Source organism: Scyliorhinus torazame, chromosome 5 (assembly GCF_047496885.1).
Source record: "Scyliorhinus torazame isolate Kashiwa2021f chromosome 5, sScyTor2.1, whole genome shotgun sequence".
Classification (NCBI taxonomy): domain Eukaryota; kingdom Metazoa; phylum Chordata; class Chondrichthyes; order Carcharhiniformes; family Scyliorhinidae; genus Scyliorhinus; species Scyliorhinus torazame.
The window spans coordinates 228,462,618-228,483,203 of NC_092711.1; the positions used below are offsets into that span (position 1 = coordinate 228,462,618).

The window sequence follows — 20,586 nt, forward strand, 5'->3', positions numbered from 1 at the left end:
CACCGTAATACTGTCCTTGACTAACAATGCCACCCCTCCCCCTCTTTTACCACCTTCCCTGAGCTTACTGAAATATCTAAATCCCGGCACCTGCAACAACCATTCCTGTCCCTGCTCTATCCATGTCTCCGAAATGGCCACAACATCGAAGTCCCAGGTACCAACCCATGCGCAAGTTCACCCACCTTATTCCGGATGCTCCTGGCATTGAAGAAGACACACTTTAAACCACATTCCTGCCTGCCGGTACACTCCTGCAACTTTAAAACCTTACTCATGACCTCACTACTCTCAACCTCCTGTATACTGGAGCTACAATTCAGGTTCCCAAGCCCCTGCTGAACTAGTTGAAACCCCCCCCGAAGAGCATTAGCATGGCACTGTTTCATGCTTTAGGAAAGAACAGAGTGGACCATTCGGACAGCTCTGTTTAATTACATGATGACTGATCTGTAACATCTCCATTGATTTGCCTTTGCTCCATATCCCTTACCCAAGAAAAATCTATTTTGTTGCCAACCATCATCAGTTTTTGTACAAAGTAACAACTCACTGAATAAATGATGCGTCTATTGCCAATAACAAATAGTCTTCCCAAGGCATAATGAACAGCTTGAATATCATGGTTTAGAATCTACTGTTGTTGCACTATTCAAGGATTAACCATGGCCAACTGAAAGTGTTAGGAAATTTCTCCCCTCATTGATTGTATAGCATTAGAGTAAATCGTATGGTATCTTTACCATTATGCAACACTGAGCGAGTGCTGCATTGTAGAATTAGACACCTATTAGTTCCCAAACATCAATTTTCTGCTTTATTGACTTCAACTTGAAGGAACATCAGGCATGGCTTATAACTGAGGATAATTCAATTTCACCATCTTACACTGTTGTACAAAGTTGAAATTCCCACTTATTTGGTCACTTAGTATCAGACTGGTTTGGTGTTGGATACCATTGCCTCTGACAGCTAAACACCATGGGCTACTTCCCTGCTTTTAGAAGAAGATGGTTTGTAATAAAACAGTGAAAAGTAGAACTAAAGCTGGTCCTTATCTGAGCAGACCACCCTAACTATCATAACAACAAGAAAATAGGGGAAAGTGACGTTGGAGGACTGTGGATTGCCCATGGCAAGTACTATTATGTTCTTATTAATGCTTTGACACACAGAAATACACTTATTCGCAAAAAAATCAGACATAGCATATTAAAAAGGCCAGTTGTTTGGATTCTTGAAACTAGCATTTTGACACAGGTTAAGTTTATCTTTTGAACAGGCTGGGAAGAACAGATTGATGCCACAGCCGGAGTCCCTGAATAAGGCAGCACTCTGTCTCTCTCTCTCTATATATATATCTACCCTTGCCAAGCATCCGCACAGCTAGACTCTGCCCATTGAACTGCACTGGAGGATGTAAATGGTGATCTTGAGAAGACAACACATGGTGTCTAGGTGAGAAGAGGCAAGTGGTGCTGGCAGATGATAATCATGCATTTGCTGCCCTGAAGGAGATTACAGACTGAACAGGATCATCCACAGGGATTATTTGAGTTATTGCAAAGAACTGTGTAGGGGTCTGATGACGACCCAGGAACTCTCCAGTCGGGTCTGTCATGAATAAATGGCTGGAAATACTCAGCAGGTCTGGCAGCATCTATGGAGAGAGAAACAGAGTTAATTTTTCCACTTCAAATATGGGTCTCCTTCAGAACTGTGTTCAGAACTATGTTTGATTCAAAGTGTTAACTCTGTTTTTTTCTGCACAGATATTGCCGGGCCTGTTTAATACTTCCAGAACTTTCTGTTTTTATTATGTATTTCCAGCATCACCAGTATTTTACTTTGATTTACGAATAAATAGCTGTCTGCATTGTTATTTATCACAGAGCCAGTGGAAACTCAAAGGGCATTTGCAGTGGACCCTTTGGTTTCCTACGTTTTAAGCACAGTTGGAACATATCTCACTTCACTGCTACGATACAGGCCCTGGACCCCAAACTATAAGAAACTCTCTTGTGCTGCTTCAAAATGTTGGGTGACTGGATTAGGGCTGGGATTCAGGCATCTCATTGCTGTCAATAGGTCTGCTGTAATGGGATGATCGGAGTAAGAATCCTGAGGTTGCATTCTTTCATAGATTTCATAGAATTTACAGTGCAGAAGGAGGCCATTCAGCCCATCGAGTCTGCACCGGCTCCTGGAAAGAGCACCATACCCAAGGTCAACACCTCCACCCTATCCCCATAACCCAGTAACCCCACCCAACACTAAGGGCAATTTTGAACACTAAGGGCAATTTATCATGGCCAATCCACCTAACCTGCATATCTTTGGACTGTGGGAGGAAACCGGAGCACCCGGAGAAAACCCACGCACACACGGGGAGGATGTGCAGACTCCGCACAGACAGTGACCCAAGCTGGAATCGAACCTGGGACCCTGGAGCTGTGAAGCAATTGTGCTATCCACAAGGCTACCGTGCTGCCTCAAGACAATGCAACATCCAAACCACCTTGCACCCTTGTATAAGTGACTGTAGTTATGCCAGAGTTGTCGTGTTATTCACCCTGGGGGGTAACATGGACTGCAATAGGATGCAGATGAACAGTAAAGCATACACCAAACGTAGGCGTTGGTTTAATACGATTTATTGAACTTCTGTAACAATGCACACGTAGGCTGTGGATTAACACTCTACTACTCTAAGTGTACTAACTCTAGCTTACTAGACCAGGCTAGCTCAGATCCACGTGTGGAAGGTGCTGACTGATATATACACCCTGACTGTCACTACAGTTGTCACCAGGGAAAGAGGCGGAGTGCTGATGCCGCGTGTGTTTTATAGTTGGAAGCCCCCCTATGGTGTTCTGTCTGGTGATTGGTTGTGTTCTGTCCTGTATGTTGATTGGCTAACCTGGGTGTCTGTCACTGCCTGTTTTTACCTCATGGTGTGCATGGGTGCATATTGTGACATCCCCCCTTTTTTAAAAAAAAATTGTCGGTTGCTTAGAGCATATACGACACATTTACAGATACAACTATTTACAGCAAATGGCGAGTGAATGCCTATGTACATGTAAGGTGTCAAGCGTGCAGATACAGAACAGTATGTACACAGGAAATATTTATAGGTCCAATCTCTGGGGCTGGTGTCGGATCCTTATTGACCACCTGAGAGGTGGAGGTGGCGACGACGGCACCTTGACAGGCGGGATTGCAGCCAGATTGGTGGCCTCGTGGAGTGAGGTGTCCGGAAAGGGCAGAACGACAGCTGGGAACGTGAGATCCGGTGGCGGGCAGGCAAGTTTGCGTAATGCCCTTCTGTTGCACCTGACAATGGATTCATCAGCCATGTGAACCACGAACGACCTGGGAACAGCCTGTCGAAGAACAACAGCTAGAGCTGACCAGCCTCCACCAGGCAACTTGATGCGAACAGCATCTTCCGGAAAGAGCACAGGTAAATCAGTAACATGAGCATCGTATGTCAGCTTTTGCCGGTTTCTGAGTTGCTGCACCTTTTACAGCACTGGGAGGTGATCCAGGTCAGGTAAATGAATGGCCGGAACAGTCGTCCGCAGGTCACGATTCATAAGGAGTTGTGCCGGTGACATACCAGTGGACAGAGGGGTTGCCCTGTATGCCAGGAGCGCAAGGTTAAAGTCAGAAGCTGAGTCCGCAGCCTTGCAGAGCAGTTGCTTCACGATATGGACCCCTTTTTTAACCTTCCCGTTAGATTGCGGGTAATGCGGGCACGAGGTAATGTGCTTGAACTGGTACAGCTTTGCGAAGTTGGACCACTCTTGGCTGTAGAAGCAGGGACCATTGTCGGTCATGACCGTCAGCGGAATACCATGCCTGGCATGTCTCCTTGCAGGCCTTGATGACAGTCCTTGATGTGAGGTCGGACAGTTTCACCACTTCGGGTTAACTCAAGAAGTAGTCAATTATAAGCACGTAATCACGCCCATTGGCGTAAAAAAGGTCGATTCCCACCTCAGACCATGGAGTGGTCACGATCGCGTGTTGCTGGGGTTTTCCTTTGGGCTGAGCAGGAAACGCTGGCAAGACGCACAATTGAGGACCATGTTGGATATGTCCTCGTTGATGCCAGGCCAATAGACAGCCTGCTGAGCCCTGCGCCTGCATTTCTCGATACCGAGGTGTCCCTCGTGGATCTGTTTGAGCACTAAGCTCTGGAGGCTACGAGGAATAACAATACGATCCAGCTTGAGGAGGATCCCCTCGACAACTGTTAGGTGATCCTTGACATTAAAGAACTGGGGGCATTGCCCTTTCTGCCAACCATTTGCAAGGTGATGTATGACCCGCTGCAGAAGAGGGTCCTTGGCAGTCTCTTCTCGAATGTTGACGACTCGTTCGTCTGAGGCCGGGAGGTTGCTGGCACACAGTTGCACCTGTGCCTCAATTTGGCGGATGAAGTCGACTTGTTCACAGGGCGAGATGATGGCGTGAGACAGGGCATCCGCAAAGATTAGCTCCTTGCCCGGTGTGTAAACCAATTCGAAATCATACCCGCGGAGTCGAAGGAGAATGCGCTGAAGTCTGGGCGTCATGTTATTCAAGTCCTTGTGAATGATATGGACTAGGGGGTCTGTGGTCAGTCTCTACTGTGAAGGTTGGTAGACCGTAGACGTAATCATGGAACTTTACAATACCGGTGAGGAGGCCCAGGCACTCTTTCTCTATCTGAGCATACCTTGCTCATTGGGAGTCATGGCCCTGGACACATAGGCCACTGGAGACCAGGACAAGGAGTCATCCTTCTGGAGGAGCACCACACCAATGCCGTTCTGGCTGGCATCCGTGGAGATTTTTGTCTCCTGCTCTGGGTCAAAAAACACTAGTACCGGAGCAATGGTGAGCTTTGCCTTTAACTCGAGCCACTCTGCTTGATGTGTGGGTAGCCACTGAAAGGCAGCGGACTTCTTCACCAGATGCCTGAGAGCTGTGGTGTGTGATGCGAGGTTGGGAACGAACTTTCCCAAGAAGTTAACCATACCCAGGAAGCGGAGTACTGCCTTTTTGTCTTCCGGGGTCCTCATGGTGTTGATGGCCTTGACTTTGTCCGAGTCCAGTTGCACGCCCTGCTGGGATATTTGATCACCCAAAACCTTGATTGATGACATGTCAAAGGAGCATTTGGCCTTGTTCAACTTGAGGCCGTTGGCATGTATGCGTCTAAAGACTTGTTGGAGATGAGATATGTGTTCCTCTGGGGTCGCGGACCATATAATGACATCATCAACATAAACCCACACACCCTCAATGCCCTCCAGAATCTGTTTCATGATCCTGTGAAAGATTTCAGAGGCTGAAACAATGCCAAACGGCATGCCGTTCTAACAGTACCTTCCAAAAGGCGTATTAAACGTGCAGAGCTTCCTGCTGGACTCGTCCAGTTGTATCTGCCAGAGGCCACGCAATGCATCCAGCTTCGTGAAGAATTTGGCATGTGCCATCTCACTGGTTAGCTCCTCCCGCTTCGGGATCAGGTAGTGTTCCCACATTATGTTTCGGTTACAAATCCTTGGGATCTATACATATGCGCAGTTCTCCAGAGGGCTTCTTCACACAGACCATCGAGCTGACCCAGTCAGTCGGTTCCGTCCCTTTAGAGATTATACCCCGGTCTTGGAGCTCCTGCAAGTACGCCTTTAAACGGTCCTTCAGAGGAGCCGGCACCCGGCGTGGTGCATGGATCAAAGGCATGGCATCAGGCCTGAGTAAGATTTTGTAGCGGTAGGGCAGCGTGCCCATCCCACTGAACACATCCAGGCATTGTGACAGGATTTTGTCAATATCAGCCTGAAGATTCATGTTGGCAGAGGACATGGCATATACGCACTGGACGAGATTGAGTAGCTTGCATGCATGGGCACCAAGCAGGGAAGCCTTGTCAGGCTTGACGATTTTGAATCGCAGTGTGGCTTTGATGACCTTGTTGGGGACATGCTGGTGACAACACCCTAACGCAATAATGCCATTGCCATTATAATCAAGCAGCTGGCAGGCCGGCGGAAGAATTTTTGGCTGCCTTTGGATGCGAGCAAGATCTGCTTGAGATATGAGATTAGCTGAAGCACCAGTGTCCAGCTTGAACCGGATGCTGCATTGGTTGACATGTACAACAGCACGCCATTTGTCCGCAGAATCCATGTTGAGGATGGTAGGCGTGCTGCTGAATTTGAGGAAGCCTTGTCATAAGTGGTAATGATGCCCACACGATATTGGTGTCATAATATACACCAGTATGATACCCTCAATTCTATAATGTCAGAGATGATCTGGCAGTAGTAGACGGGGTTCTTCTAAAACTGGACCGCATTGTCATCCCGCATAGCTTGCGCCAGCTTGTCCTGGAACAACTACACCTTGGCGTGGAAAAGTGCGGCCGACAGGCCCGAGAGGCAGTGTACTGGCCCGGCATTAATGAGGACATAGCCAACACAGTGCTCAACTGCCCCACTTGTCAGCGCTTCCAGCCGGCCCAACCACGTGAGACTCTGCAGCCCCATGAGTTGGTCACGTCACCATGGACCAAGGTGGGCATCAACCTGTTCCATGTGCTGGGTAGAGACTATGTCCTGATCGTGGACTACTTTTCAAATTACCCAGCGGTGATACGGTTGCACAACCTCACCTCGTCTGCAGTCATTCGTGCATGTAAATGGTAAATGGCAGCACGGTAGCACAAGTGATTAGCACTGTGGCTTCACAGCGCCAGGGTCCCAGGTTCGATTCCCCGCTGGGTCACTGTCTGTGCGGAGTTTGCACGTTCTCCCCGTGTCCGCGTGGGTTTCCTCCGGGTGCTCCGGTTTCCTCCCACAGTCCAAAGACGTGCAGGTTAGGTGGATTGGCCATGCTCAATTACCCGTAGTGTCCATAAGGGTTGGGAGGGGTTATTGGGTTGCGGGGATAAGGTGGAAGTGAGGGATTAATGTGGGTCGGTGCAGACTCGATGGGCCGAATGGCCTCCTTCTGCACTGTATGTTCTATGTAATCTATGTAAAGAAACTTTTGCTTGGCACGGCATCCCGCTCACGGTTATGTTGGACAATGGCCCCTGCTTTGCCAGCCAAGAATAGTTCAACTTTGCCAGGCGGTACAATTTTGTCCATGTGCCGTCCAGTCCCCTGTACCCCCAATCCCACGGCAAAGCAGAGAAGGGAGTACATATCGTCAAACGGCTCCTATGCAAGGCTGCCGATGCTGGGTCTGATTCCTACCTTGCCTTGCTGGCCTATCGCTCCGCCCCACTGTCCACTGGCCTGTCGCCAGCCCAGTTACTCATGAGTCGCACCCTGAGGATGACGGTGCCGTCCATCCATGTCCCAGACCTCGACCACATTCCGGTCCTTCGACGGATGCTGCTGTCTCGTGCACAGCACAAGGCGGCTCATGACTCCCGTGCAGCTGATCTTCCTGCTCTGGCTCCAGATGACAACATCCGCGTCCATCTTCCAGATGGTGGCTGGTCTGCAACCGCTGTTGCCCTTCGGCAGGTGGCCCCCTGCTTGTTCCTGGTTCGTCTACCGGATGGCTCTATTCTGAGCCACAATCGACGCGCCCTTCGTCTTGTTCCAAGCTCGCCACGTGATCCTCCAGTGTCGCCTCGCCCTCCTGCTGACCCTGCCACGGACTCTGCAGAGCTCCCTGTCACTCTGCCTCCCCCGACTCTGACACAGTCCAGCCCGCTCCTGAACCAGCGGCTCTCGACCCACCCTTGAGGTGGTCAACCAGAATTTGTCGCCCACCTCAGAGACTTAATTTATGAACTTTTCAAATTTATCGACTCTCTGAATTGTTTTGTTGCTTTGTTTGATTGTTTCCCTGGTTTGTATTTAGTGTTGATCTCATTACTCTTGTTGCATACTGCTTCTCTGCACCAGACACCTTCCCATGTAAATAGCTTAGTTCTCACGTACGTAGTCCTGTAAAATGTCTTTGCACCCCACACGTAGTTAGGAACATTCTCACCACACATTATTTATTGCCACACACATACATTTTTTATAAAAGGGGGGATGTCATAATATACACCAGTATATCATGGTGCAGATACACACACACTGATGGACACACAGCAGGACCAATCAACACACACAACACCGCAGCCAATCACCAGTTAGAGCACACTCACTAAAGAGAAAGAGGGCATCAGAGTTCCCGCTCATTCGGGATGCAGCCTTCTACAAGGACAGAGCTTACAGCTTACAGCACAGGTCTTCACCATGTGCTGAGTGCATAGACTGGTTAGGACAGGCATAGGTCTTTAGTTTAATCTAACATCGTGTTAACCCACAGTGAAAATATGTTCAACAGTTTCTAACTTAATAAAATAGTGTACTATTTTAAGTGTTGGTGGCCTGTATGTGTTCCATGGATCCAGAACACCCAACACATCAATGGGGACTCCAGGCAGTCATCCTCTGGATCCGTGGTGTTACCAGGTTCCGAATCCAGCAGCCCTTGCTGCATACTTCAAATGCGTTTGTGTTGGAACTGGGATCGCTGGCCCACGATCAGAGGTGCAGACCTGCACAAGGCTGTATAATGGCCAGGCTTCCCACAATTTAAACATCGCCTGCCTCTTGCAGGGCATTGCTGCTTTAAGTGGGTGGTGCCGCAGTTCGGGCACGTCATGACATTGACGTCGTAACACTCCGTGCGTCGTCGCACATGCACAGTGCGGTCAGCCGCCGCTCGCACCTGCGCAGTGTGTTCTTTGGCCGCTTCGTGGTGCGCATGCATGGGACCCCGGGAAAAGCGCGCAAAATGGCCACCTTCATCGATGCTAAGGCGCCGCATTTGGGCGATGGCCTGTACAATCTCTGCCTCGTGGGAGGCAAGTTGGTCCTGTTCTGCCAATTTGATGCGGGAGTAGCGACTTTTCGCCTGTTCATGCACTTTACATGTCTCGATGGCTACTGGCAGGGTCATATTTTTTATTTTTAGGAGCTGCTCCTGCAGGGCATCGGAGTGGACACCAAACACGATCTGATCCCTAATGAGGGAATCAGCGGTGTCACCGTAGTTGCAGGATTGGGCTAATATGCGGAGATGAGTTAGAAAGGATTGGAAAGGCTCATTCTTACCCTGAAGGCATTGTTGGAAGACATAGCGCTCAAAGCTCTCGTTCGTTTCGACTTCACAGTGACTGTTGAATTTGGTTAACGTGGTCTGGAACTTGGTCTTGTACTCACCGTCGGCAAAAGTGAGCGAATTGAAGATTTGGGTGGCCTGGTCCCCTGCAGTCGATAGGAGCAGCACAATTTTTCTGACATCGGATGCATCCTCGAGGCCCGAGGCCTCAATGTATAGACTGAATTTCTGCTTGAAGACCCGCCAGTTGGCACCGAGGTTTCCGGAGATCCGGAGCTGTGGAGGGGCCTGGATCTTCCCCATGCCGCTGGAAGGCACTTACTGGTCGTCACTGGATTATTCAAGGTAAATTACTTAGATGAATTAGACTCCTGGTATCATGTCGTGTTATTCATCCTGGGACCGCAACAGGATGCAGATGAACTGTAAAGCATACGCCAAACATAGGCGTTGGTTCAATAAGATTTATTGAACTTCTGTAGCAATGCACACAGCTGGCTGTGGGTTGACACTCTACTACTCTAAGTATACTAACTCTAAATAACTAGACCAGACTAGCTCTGATCCACGTGTAGAAGGTGCTGACTGATATATACACCCTGACTGTCACTACAGTTGTCACCAGTGGAAAGAGGCGGAGTGCTGATGCCTCGTGTGTTTTATAGTTGGAAGTCCCCCTCTGGTGTTCTGTCTGGTGATTGGTTGTGTTCTGTCCTGTATGTTGATTGGCTAACCTGGGTGTCTGTCACTGCCTGCTTTTACCTCATGATATGCATGGGTGCATATTATGACAAGAGTCTGAACAGATTTGATCAGCAGCAGATTAGCCTCTTGGCATAAAAATTGAGCAATTGACAAGAACAGGTGAAGACTTGAGGAAAGTAATGTTGTATTCAATCCACTAATCTACTTGGACATCCAGAGTGCTGCTGTGTGAACATGCTGATAAGATTCATTATTGAGCTTCATGGTTGTATGGGCATTATATCTATGCACTGCTTTGATGCGTGGCTGTGGCACAGGTTTCATTGTAAAGGGTTTCTCAGGAACTGTTTTCCCAGTTTACCCTTTGGCTTTGTGTAAGTCTGACACGGCTGATTGCTTTAAGTGCCTGGGAAGTGGTCATTAGTGGCACGTAATGTTTCTGGTGGTCGCTGACCAGCATTGCATTGATGGAAATGAATTCCTTTCCGTTGGTACGGGTCAATATTTTAGGACAATCAGCACGCTTCAGGGTATTGGAAAGCCCAGTCATGTTGCCGGTGCTAGCCAGCGGAGGGAGAAGATGAAGTTGTTAGGTTTCCTGAAAATAAAATCAGTGACTCATTGAACGAACATGGCCAATTCTGCTAACATTCCCAAGGCCAGCCTATGAGGACAAGATAGCATAGAAAATGAGGTGGATGGCTAGCTTTGCAGCAAGTGGTGATGCCGCCCCCATCTGCAGAGCTATCTGCCTGCTGTCTTCAAGTAAAAAAGTTAATACGGTAACCATTTCCCCCTCAGCCTGCAGTCTCTGCAAGGATTCCTGTTTTGTCACTGTAGGTAGATGGTCTTGTAGATGAAATGGGTGGCATAGCGATGAGTCTTTCAGTGCCAAGGAAGAGTCATATTGTACTCGAAACGTTAACTCTGCTTCTCTCTCCATAAATGTTGCCAGACCTGCTGAGTTTCTTCCCAGCACTTGCTACTTTTCTTACAGCTTTGGTGCTACCTGATATCTTCAGCAATGCTTCTCTGCTAAAACCTATCCTCCTTGATTAAGCTGTGAGAGCAAGGAAAGCGATCCCCATTTCCTGTTACCAAAAACTCAGTGATATTTTAGTTTCTTTCAGAACCTTGACAAGGGAGAGCCAGCCTCAGCTGAAATACCCATATCTCATGACCAGGAAGCATACAGTGCAACTGCAGTACATGAAGCCTGAAATTTGGAGGGCGAGCCCCTTGAATTCAAATCATCCACGAATCACCAAGCCTAATACATGTTTTGAAACCTATAACATACAACACTCTTAAAACTTACACAGGCTGCTCAGATCAAGCAGAAACTGAGCAGGAAGTGTGCAATCTGATGATCTCCCAACGTCCCTGAATAGTTTTGCTGAATTGCTGCAATTTGAGGGCTAATTTGTAAACAGGAACACATGCACAGAGGCATATTCACAGCTTTCTGACTCCTGATCAAGCTGGACCAGATAGGTGGAAACACGTTAAATTGCACATGAAGTTTGCATTAAAAGACTATGAGGCAGATGTGACTATGCGATTTAAAATACTGTAACGGAACGTGCTGGTTGCTTCAGGGAAGTAACATGATTAATAACTATAAACTTGACAGTTGACATCTCTGTTCAATTTGACTATAATGGTTGATCAGAATGCAAAGGAAGAAATGTCCAATCTGCCATTTGGGTGGATTATAACCAGATTCAGTTCTCTTCAATTCTCCATTAGATGGAGAGATTGATTTGTGCAAACTAAACCAAATGGCCAAGTTAGCTCATTTTTAGAAAATTATTCATTCCTGGGATGTGGGGGTCGCTGACTAGGCCAGCATTTATTGCCCATCCCGAATTACACTGGTGGTGAGCTGCTTTCCTCAACTGCTGTAATTCATGTGGTATAGGTACAGGCACTGTTATTTATTTTTTAACTTTAGAGTATCTAATTATTTTTCTCCAATTAAGGGGCAATTTAGCACGGCCAATCCACCTACCCTGCCCATCTTTGGGTTGTGGGGTGAGACCCACGCAGACGCGGGGAGAATGTGCAAACTCCTGGGAGGAAGTTATTTTTTAATATCAATTTAGAGTTCCCAATTTTTTTTTCCAGTTAAGGGGCAGTTTCGCGTGGCCACTCCACCTACCCTGCACATCTTTTTGGGAGAGACGAAGTTTCATGATTTTGAACCAGCAACAGTGAAGGAATGGCAATATATTTCAAAGTCCATTGCAGCATAAATCGAAAACCTTCAGAAAAACGTGCAAATTAAATTAAAATATCATTTAGAGGGCTGATGATGCACTCTAGCCCCTGCGGTGCTCACTGGTCATAGAAGGCCTCAAGCCTGCTGTTAGAGAGACCTGCTGATAGTCACTGGCTGAGGGATTCTCCGTTGGTGGGATCCTCTGCTTTGACGGTAGTGCACACATGCCCACGGCGATCCCGACAGTGTGGGATAGACACAATGGAAAAAGCATTGGCCGGCTGCCAGAACGGAGGATCCCACTGTTGATGGGGGCGCGACGCACTGGAAGTACGGGGCTGGTGGGACAGAGATAATAATATATGATAATAAAAATATTGCTTTGACCAATCCGAGGATGAGGCCACCCAATTTGTTATGATTCTGCATGAGATATCCCTACATTATTAGGCTTCCAGGTGGTGAAGGATGAACTTGCTTCCCTTCAGACATGTTTTTGAGAATAAATGGACATGGGAGGGTATCTGGACATGTGGGGGGGGGGTGGGGGGTAAGTACGGACATGACGGGGTGATCCAGTAATTGGAGGGGACTTCGAATATCAGACGGCAGCAGGATCAGAGGTCCAGACATCGGAGGGAGGGAGGGGGGGCGGAAATCGGGATAGGGTGTCAAGTCGGCAATTGTTGTTTGGGTCGGGTGGGATGTCATTCAGGTTAGGGGGGTTATTAGGATAAGGGGTGCCAGGGGGTTGGGTCAAGGGTATGTCATTAGGGAGGTTGGGGAGGGTCAGTTGATGTGGGGTGTCATTCAGGTTACGGGGGGGCTTGGTTCGAGGTGGTGTTGGGTTGGAAAGTGTCTGGTTGGGCAGGGACCAGGTTGGGGTTGGGTACAGGACGGGGATGGGGTTGGGTCGATGTGTAGGGATTCCTTTGCGGGTGAGTGGTGGGGGATGCGGAAGACAGTGGGGTGGTTAGTTGCGGGGATGTGGGGGATGTACCATGTGGGGTTTGGTCTGAGTGTTTAATCTTATATTAGAAGTGGGTTTTTTTCTTCTAACACTTTCAGAGTAACTGTGAGTGTAAAACAGGCAGAACCATGTAAAGTTAGCGATTTAAATCACTTTGTCGGATGGTTCCCAGCTTCGACCAATTGTCCAGGGGAACTTATCTCTTCTGGTCAATTGTTGAGTAAACCCTTACATGAGGACTTCCAAGAGGGATTCCCTTGCACATCTTGAGGTAAGCCCCAAATGTGACACTGAGGAGGCAGGAAGTCGTGGCTCTGTTAGAAAATAACTGCGTGCACTTTCCTTGTCTACCCAAATTCTTCCCTAGATTTCCAAATAAACGCTGCAATGATATCAGGAAACAAAACAAACATTTGACAGGTATTTGCCCTCGACTTGACTTTCTACCAGCAACCAATTTAAAGCCTTTCATCTCAGATTTATAAACAAAATATTTCAACGCAGACTTTAGATGCAGAAACAAAAAGCTGTGCCTTTTCAAATCACACACCAGGATCACAACATTGCCAATGTAAATGCCTCCTCTTTGTGAATGGGAGGAGTGACAAGACTTTAGAGTCAAGCTTAAATAAGACTTTCGAGGTTTTCAACGTTATATAAAAGGAAGCCGGTGAACATTATAAATCATTGTGGAGCAGTTAGCCAATCAAATTGCTCATTTCAGATCTCCGGAGTCCTTGTAATACAACTGAGAGCGGTCGGAGGGAAATTATAAGCTCTCTCACGTTCCAGCACTAACAAACTGCTGGGACATTTTGCCAATACTAATGTGTGGGAGCAGGGGATGGAGAAGCCAGTTAGAGCTTGCCAGAGTCCTGCTTCCTTTGAATCCTGATCAACCATTACATGGGAATTCAGCATTGATTAAAACTGATTCGAGGCTTTATTCTTTTTTTTTTAAAAACCATTTATATTTACCAATGAATCCGTTATGCTGTTGCTGAGCCCCTGCTATACTGTCAGCATAACATGAATGAGAGAAAAGTCAAGCTCATCTCTGTATCATGTAATTTAGTGTTTTAAGGCTCAGCTTTGTTTTTGACAGTGAGAGCTCATGACAGACACAGCTAGGAAGATTTTTTTTCCCCTCTGCGGCAGGGCAGAGAGTGGGGATTTGCAGAGAGAGAGAGAGTGTGTGACAAAATGAAGGCTACAGAGGTTTCAGCTAATTCGCCTGCAACATTCTCTGACAGATTTATCTTCGATGCAATGACAATTTTTAAAGGTATGCCTGTTTAAAATGGAAAATCCTAAATGAAATCATTCATAATATACGTGTGTTACCCATAAATGCTCTTTGAGCATATCTAGCAAAATTATAGTTCATGTTCAGCAGAGAATATTCATTGAAAGTTTCCTTCACATTCTGGAACAACAACAGCTCAGACAGAAACTGTGTGCAGCAGCTCCCACACACCAGACTGTCATTCTGAAGCTCATTATGGGATTGTTATAATGCAGACACCATTTATTCCTAGCAGCTGCTTTCGAGAAGTGCAAGGTGGCAGCACTGAGTTATCATAGCTTAAATCACATTAAACATCAGTCATGTGAAAGGCATTTGAGCTACAACAATGAAAACGATAACAGTACTGAACACTGAAGTTTCCATCCACTTATTTGCCAAACAAGTGATTTGAACACTATTAATATCAACTGGCAACTTGTCCTTTTAAAGGCTGTGGATGCTGTCCAGGTTGATAAAAGCTGGAAAGCTGAGAGGAAACATTCGCCATGATCATCATAAAAATAACAATCTTTATTATTGTCATGTAGACTTACATTAACTCTAAAATGTGGTTCCTGTGAAAAGCCCCTAGTCGCCACATTCCGACGTCTGTTCGGGTACACAGAGGGAGAATTCAGAATGCCCAATTCACCTAACAGAACGTCTTTCGGGACTTGTGGGAGGAGACCGGAGTATCCGGAGGAAACCCATCCAGACACAGGGAGAACGTGCAGACTCCGCACAGCCAGTAACCCAAGTGGGAATCGAACCTGGGACACTGGCGCTGTGAAGCAACAGTGCTAACCACTGTGCTACCATGGCACCCGACAGCCAGTCATTTTCAAGGCAAAGTTCTTCAGCAGGAAAACTGAAGAGAAGATCAAGGAAGTTGGTGGAGCCACTGGATTGATGCCATAAATTTTATAATTGGGTATACAAATAAAATACAGTCACCGTAGAAACATACATAGGTGCAACATGATGGCAAAAGCGTTTTGCTTGAGTCAGCTCCTGATCCAAGCATGAACCATCACGTTGTTGATAATCGTTCATTTCAACTAACATTTCAACAGTTCACAAACCAGAGCGTCTGTTACCCATTTGCCCACAAAAGAACAGTGACTACCCTTCAAAAGTAGTTCATAGTATATAAAGAGCTTTGGATGTCCCAAGGACGTGAAAGTTGCAATGTAATGTCTGCCTGAACTGACTGTCACAATTTGGCAGAGTGCCTCATCACCAGAACTTTCAAACAAGCACAAGACATACCTTGGCTGGTGGTGAGAAGAGCCCTCCCAGTCAGCTCCTTCCTGCACACCCAGAGTCCCACCTTCTCTGCATGGTGCTCTGGAGCTGGCTCTGGTGGGGAAGGGGCTGTTGTCCTTCTCCTTGTGGAATTTGCCTTTGCAAAGCGTATCTGGATAAAGATACAGTGGTTTTGGTCGAGGTTCATCCTGAGCAGCTCCATGATGACACGGAGGTTAGCACTGTTGCTTCACAGCGCCAGAGACCTGGGTTCGACTCCCGGCTTGGGTCACAGTCTGTGTGGAGTCTGTACGTTCTCCCCGTGCCTGCGTGGGTTTCCTCCGGGTGCTCCTGTTTCCTCCCCCAGTCCAAAAATGTGCAGGTTAGGTGGATTGGCCATGCTAAATTGCACTTTGTGTCCAAAAAAGGATGGGTTGTGTTACTGGGTTACAAGGATAGGGCATGGCTTAGGTAGGGTGCTCTTTCCAAGGGTCGGTGCAGACTCGATGAGCCGATTGGCCTCCTTCTACACTTTAAATTCTATGATTCTATGACACTTCATTCTGTGCTCTGCAGGCTGTTCCCAGGGATTCAAGCCAAGATAAATATCAACAGAACCATCAGCTCAGTGAAAGACATTCTTCGTCTACCCAAAACCACGCACATTCCAGGTCCAGGACTACTTGTTGAGGAATGCACTGAAGTTTGGTGCTGTTGCCACAAAGCTGCAAAGGGGAATGACCCTTCAAGTAGATTACAGTGAGGTTGTAAACTGGAAAACCCTTGGGCTGTCTGTCTGATTTGTAATGAACATAGTAAATATTGACTGCCATTGTAAAAGCAGTGAGTAGCAAACAATATTGAATTAAACTGATTTGTTTTGCACTTTGTATAATGTCAACTTTGAATGATATCTTGTAATGTACTTTTATAAATTTCATGAATAAAGTATACTTTTACAGAAAAATAGTTACTCTGCTGCCAAAATGATCAATTTCACTAGATTAACATTTCATTAATACCAAATACAATTCCAAATTAATTTCAAAGCAATTAATATAGCCAACAACCCAATTTTTTTATATTTTACCTCAATAAAGCTTCTTGGCTGTATTTTTGTTATCAGATTAATTTAATTAATTAAGAGGAAAGAATCAATTTAAATCACATTAAGTGAATTGTACATTATTTCATACAAGTAGCCAACAGCCTCTTGCAGTTAATTTTACCACAGGATTTAAAAAAATAATTGGAATTAATTTACTTTTATTTCTACAGGAATGCAATTTGTCTTTTATCTGAGGTATAAGGGATAATTTATTTCTCCAAGTTACACTCCTCAGGAAAAAAGACCTGATTACACAGAATAAGATTTAATTCAATACTGGTCCGTTGCAAATAATAAATTTTCAAAGAAGAGGTGTTATTCCCCCAATTGAGTAAAACCAGCTCACAGCAATAACTGGCACACAAATCCACACTCCACCAAGGTGAACAGCATGCTCAAAGTGACTACCCATAAAATGGAGTTGGACTCAGCAAATGGACAGGAATATTTCAATGCATCTGGTCTGAGGAGCACTTGCATCGGCGACTACAATCACTTTATCTGAAAATGCAAAAAGACAAGGTGAAATGGAAAATTTAGTCACCAAGCCAGAAAGCACAGACACAACTTTTGGATGGCAATTTGTGAAGGAGGATTTTACTGAAAGGATATAATTATTGCTACAAGATTATAAGAATCTTGTATCAACTAAAATATACAGACAAGGTAGGAAAGAAGGTTTTATAGATTGACAATTTGGGCAGGGTTCCCCCTGCTGTGCTTGTAACTCACTAACTTTCACACATTCACTTTGGTGTTTGGAAGACTAAGGGCTTGTGACTGCAGGAGGAATACTTTAGCTGTCAGTTTTCAAACAGTTGAAGCATATTTATATATTCAACGCTCAATCATAACATTTTACAGAACTGGAAGAGGTTGTTCATCTCACCATACCTAAACCAGCTCTCGTGTGTCCATTCAGTTACAGTTCACTGTTCTTTCTTCAAACCCTTTTAAAATGTTCCTGCTTTCAAATATTCATGTTGCTATCCTTTCTGGCGTAAATGACTGGGAGAAAATAACCAATATTCCGTGGGCTCATTTGTGGCATTTTAATTCTGTAGGTGAAACACAAAAGAGCTCCTCATAGTGTGTGAACATGCATATTTGCTTCAAGTATTTGGTAGTTCCTGTCATTGCTGTTAAAGCTGTTTCCACAGCAACTGTCCCCCCCACCCCTGTTGCTTGTTGCCATCTTACATTTCAAAGTTTACTACCCTGCATCATAACATTGAATGTGACCCTGGTCAGACTGCTGCACATCAAAGCAAAGGTTATGCTTCAAAACATCTTCAAAGTATCCCCTCAGCCCACCAAGAACATTTGACATGTTTGAACTTCATGGTGCACACACTTGTTAATTCAATCAGCGTCATCCATCCAAACAGCCCATCTCTTAATAATATCATCTCCACTGTCTTTCATTTTCCAGCTTTCAGTACGACACAATTTGTATGTGGCCCTTCTGTAGGATGGATCACGATGATGCAGGTAAAAGTTATTAACTCTTTTGAAGTTAAGACCAATTTTCACAGTCATAGAGAGTTAGATCACTGCTTAATTTACTATACAACTAATTACCTTGCTGGACCCAGACTCACTGGAGGAAATTGTAACCTAATCCACCCATTGGGATGGGATTGAGTGCCATGTTGGTTCTGCACTATACTCATCCACAACCCCCAAAATGACTTTGCTCCCATTGAAGACAATAGAGTTCTATTGTGGATGGTGTATAAAATCAACATTCCATCCAATTGCCTGTGTTACCCACAGATTTGGTTCAAATTATCCCCAATGTCACAGGGGCCAATGGCTTTCATTGTGCATGAAGAACTAGTCCTCGGCCTCATCTACACTATCAGGCCAACAACTGGCACATGTTCCACCTCCACAGGCAGTTCACCACAAGGCATGTCTCATCAGCAGTAGGTAAGTTCTGTGATGGGACAGAGTGCCATCACAAGAGCTGCAGATTCAACAAGATACTTGATTGTGTCAAAATGAAAAATAATTTACCTTTAGTTGGCAGGCACAAGGGACGAATTCTGAGGAAGGCAGGCTCCATGTCTATTCATTGATAATAATATTTGTAGAGGACTTCCTCATCAGAGGTTAACACTTTCACAGAGTTTAATACCTATTCTAGATATTAGCCACTCATAATACCTTAAAAATTGGGCCTGATGGATTTCAGAGACTCACAAAATTCATACTGTGCGGAAGGAGGCCATTCGGCTCATCAAATTAGGATAGCCCTCCGAAAATGCACACTAACCTAGGCCCCACTCCTCCATCCACTATCCCCGTAACCCTACCTAACCTTTGGACACTAAGGGGACAATTAGCATGGCCAATCCACCTAACCTGCACATCTTCGGACTGTGGGAGGAAAATGGAGCACCGGGAGGAAACCCACACAGCCACGGAGGGAACATGCAAACTCCACACAGACAGTCACCCGAGGTTGGAATTGAACCTGCGGCCCTGGTGCTGTGAGGCAGCACTGCTAACCACTGTGCCTCTGTGCTGGTGGTTAGCAGATATCCATAAGTCAGTGTACAGCAGGGCTCCCCAGACTTTAGTGACTTGGGGTCTATCTTTTTGACAGCCATCTTAACATGATCGACCAGTGTGGTTTTCCCAACCTCCCACACATGGGCATTCAACCATGTTGCACAATACAGGACTGTCTATAGATAAAAAGAAGAAAAATGCACTCAGGTCACTCTTGCACATTAGTATGCTAAGATTTCATCCCCAAACTTCATTAGCAAAGTAGGTGGGTTTTTACAACAATTTGATACTTCTGTAGCGAACGGCTCTAGAAACATTTTATCTTAGTTAATTAAATTTAGATTTTCCAACTGCATATTGGAATTTAAATTCTTGTCTTCCAGATCATTAATCCAGGCCTCTGAATTACAAAATGTGTGACATTGCATATCCTTCTGTACCCTAAGTAGCATAGGTTTAATGTCATGTAATATCCAGTTGCCACTTATTATATGGGCCCAGGATGTCTTGAATCTTTAACATGAATGCAAATAATTGAGGACAGTTCTGTGCTGTAGATCCTTACCCACTCGAAATTGGGTTGAAATCTAAGGATCGGCAGCACGGTGGCACAGTGGTTAGCATTGCTGCCTCACAGCGCCGAGGTCCCAGGTTCAACCCCGGCTCTGGGTCACTGTCCGTTTGGAGTTTGCACATTCTCCTCATGTCTGCGTGGGTTTTGCCCCCACAACCCAAAGATGTGCAGATTAGGTGGACCGGCCACGCTAAATTACCCCTTAATTGGAAAAAATGAATTTGCTACACTAAATTTAAATAAAAAAAAGAAGAAACCTAAGGATCAAATCTTTCAAAAATGTAGTAAAGGCTACTTTTGTTGCATAAGACTTTTGAAGTCAACAGTCTTGGTGGGAGTTACATTTCACCAGCCTGGACAAAACAGTAAGTATCTAATTTAGTTTTGATGGTCTCGACATTTAAAGTTTCTATTGTATCATCATATAAAGTTGACTCTTACCTTCACCTGGGGGAACGTGTGTGCGGAAAGTGCAGACTGTGCATTTGCCCAGTGCGCAATGCACAGGACGTACGCGGTAATGCAGCAAGGGGTACAGCTCAGGGGTTGAGAAATTGACTGCAAATCAAGGGACTCCTGGTTCCAATCCAGGTGCCACTTATGTCACCAACATCTACCGGAATGCTTAAATAAGCAACTCAAGTTGGAAGATTTGAGGAGTGTCACGGTAGCAAGCACTGTTGCTTCACAGCTCCAGGGTCCCAGGTTCGATTCCCGGCTTGGGATCACTGTCTGTGCAGAGTCTGCACGTTCTCCCCGTGTCGGCGTGGGTTTCCTCCGGGTGCTCCGGTTTCCTCCCACAGTCCAAAGATGTGCAGGTTAGGGG

General features: G+C 46.0%; 1 protein-coding gene across 1 annotated transcript in view; it reads left to right on the plus strand.

Moving 5' to 3' along the window:
• Positions 1–16,454, plus strand: part of pcdh19 (protocadherin 19) — a 253,124-nt gene extending 236,670 nt beyond the window's left edge. The window contains exon 5 of the mRNA XM_072505203.1: positions 16,138–16,454. Coding sequence (XP_072361304.1) covers positions 16,138–16,166 — 29 coding nt within the window. The 3' untranslated portion in view covers positions 16,167–16,454. The remainder of the gene's footprint in view (positions 1–16,137) is intronic.
• Positions 16,455–20,586: the final 4,132 nt, after the last annotated feature.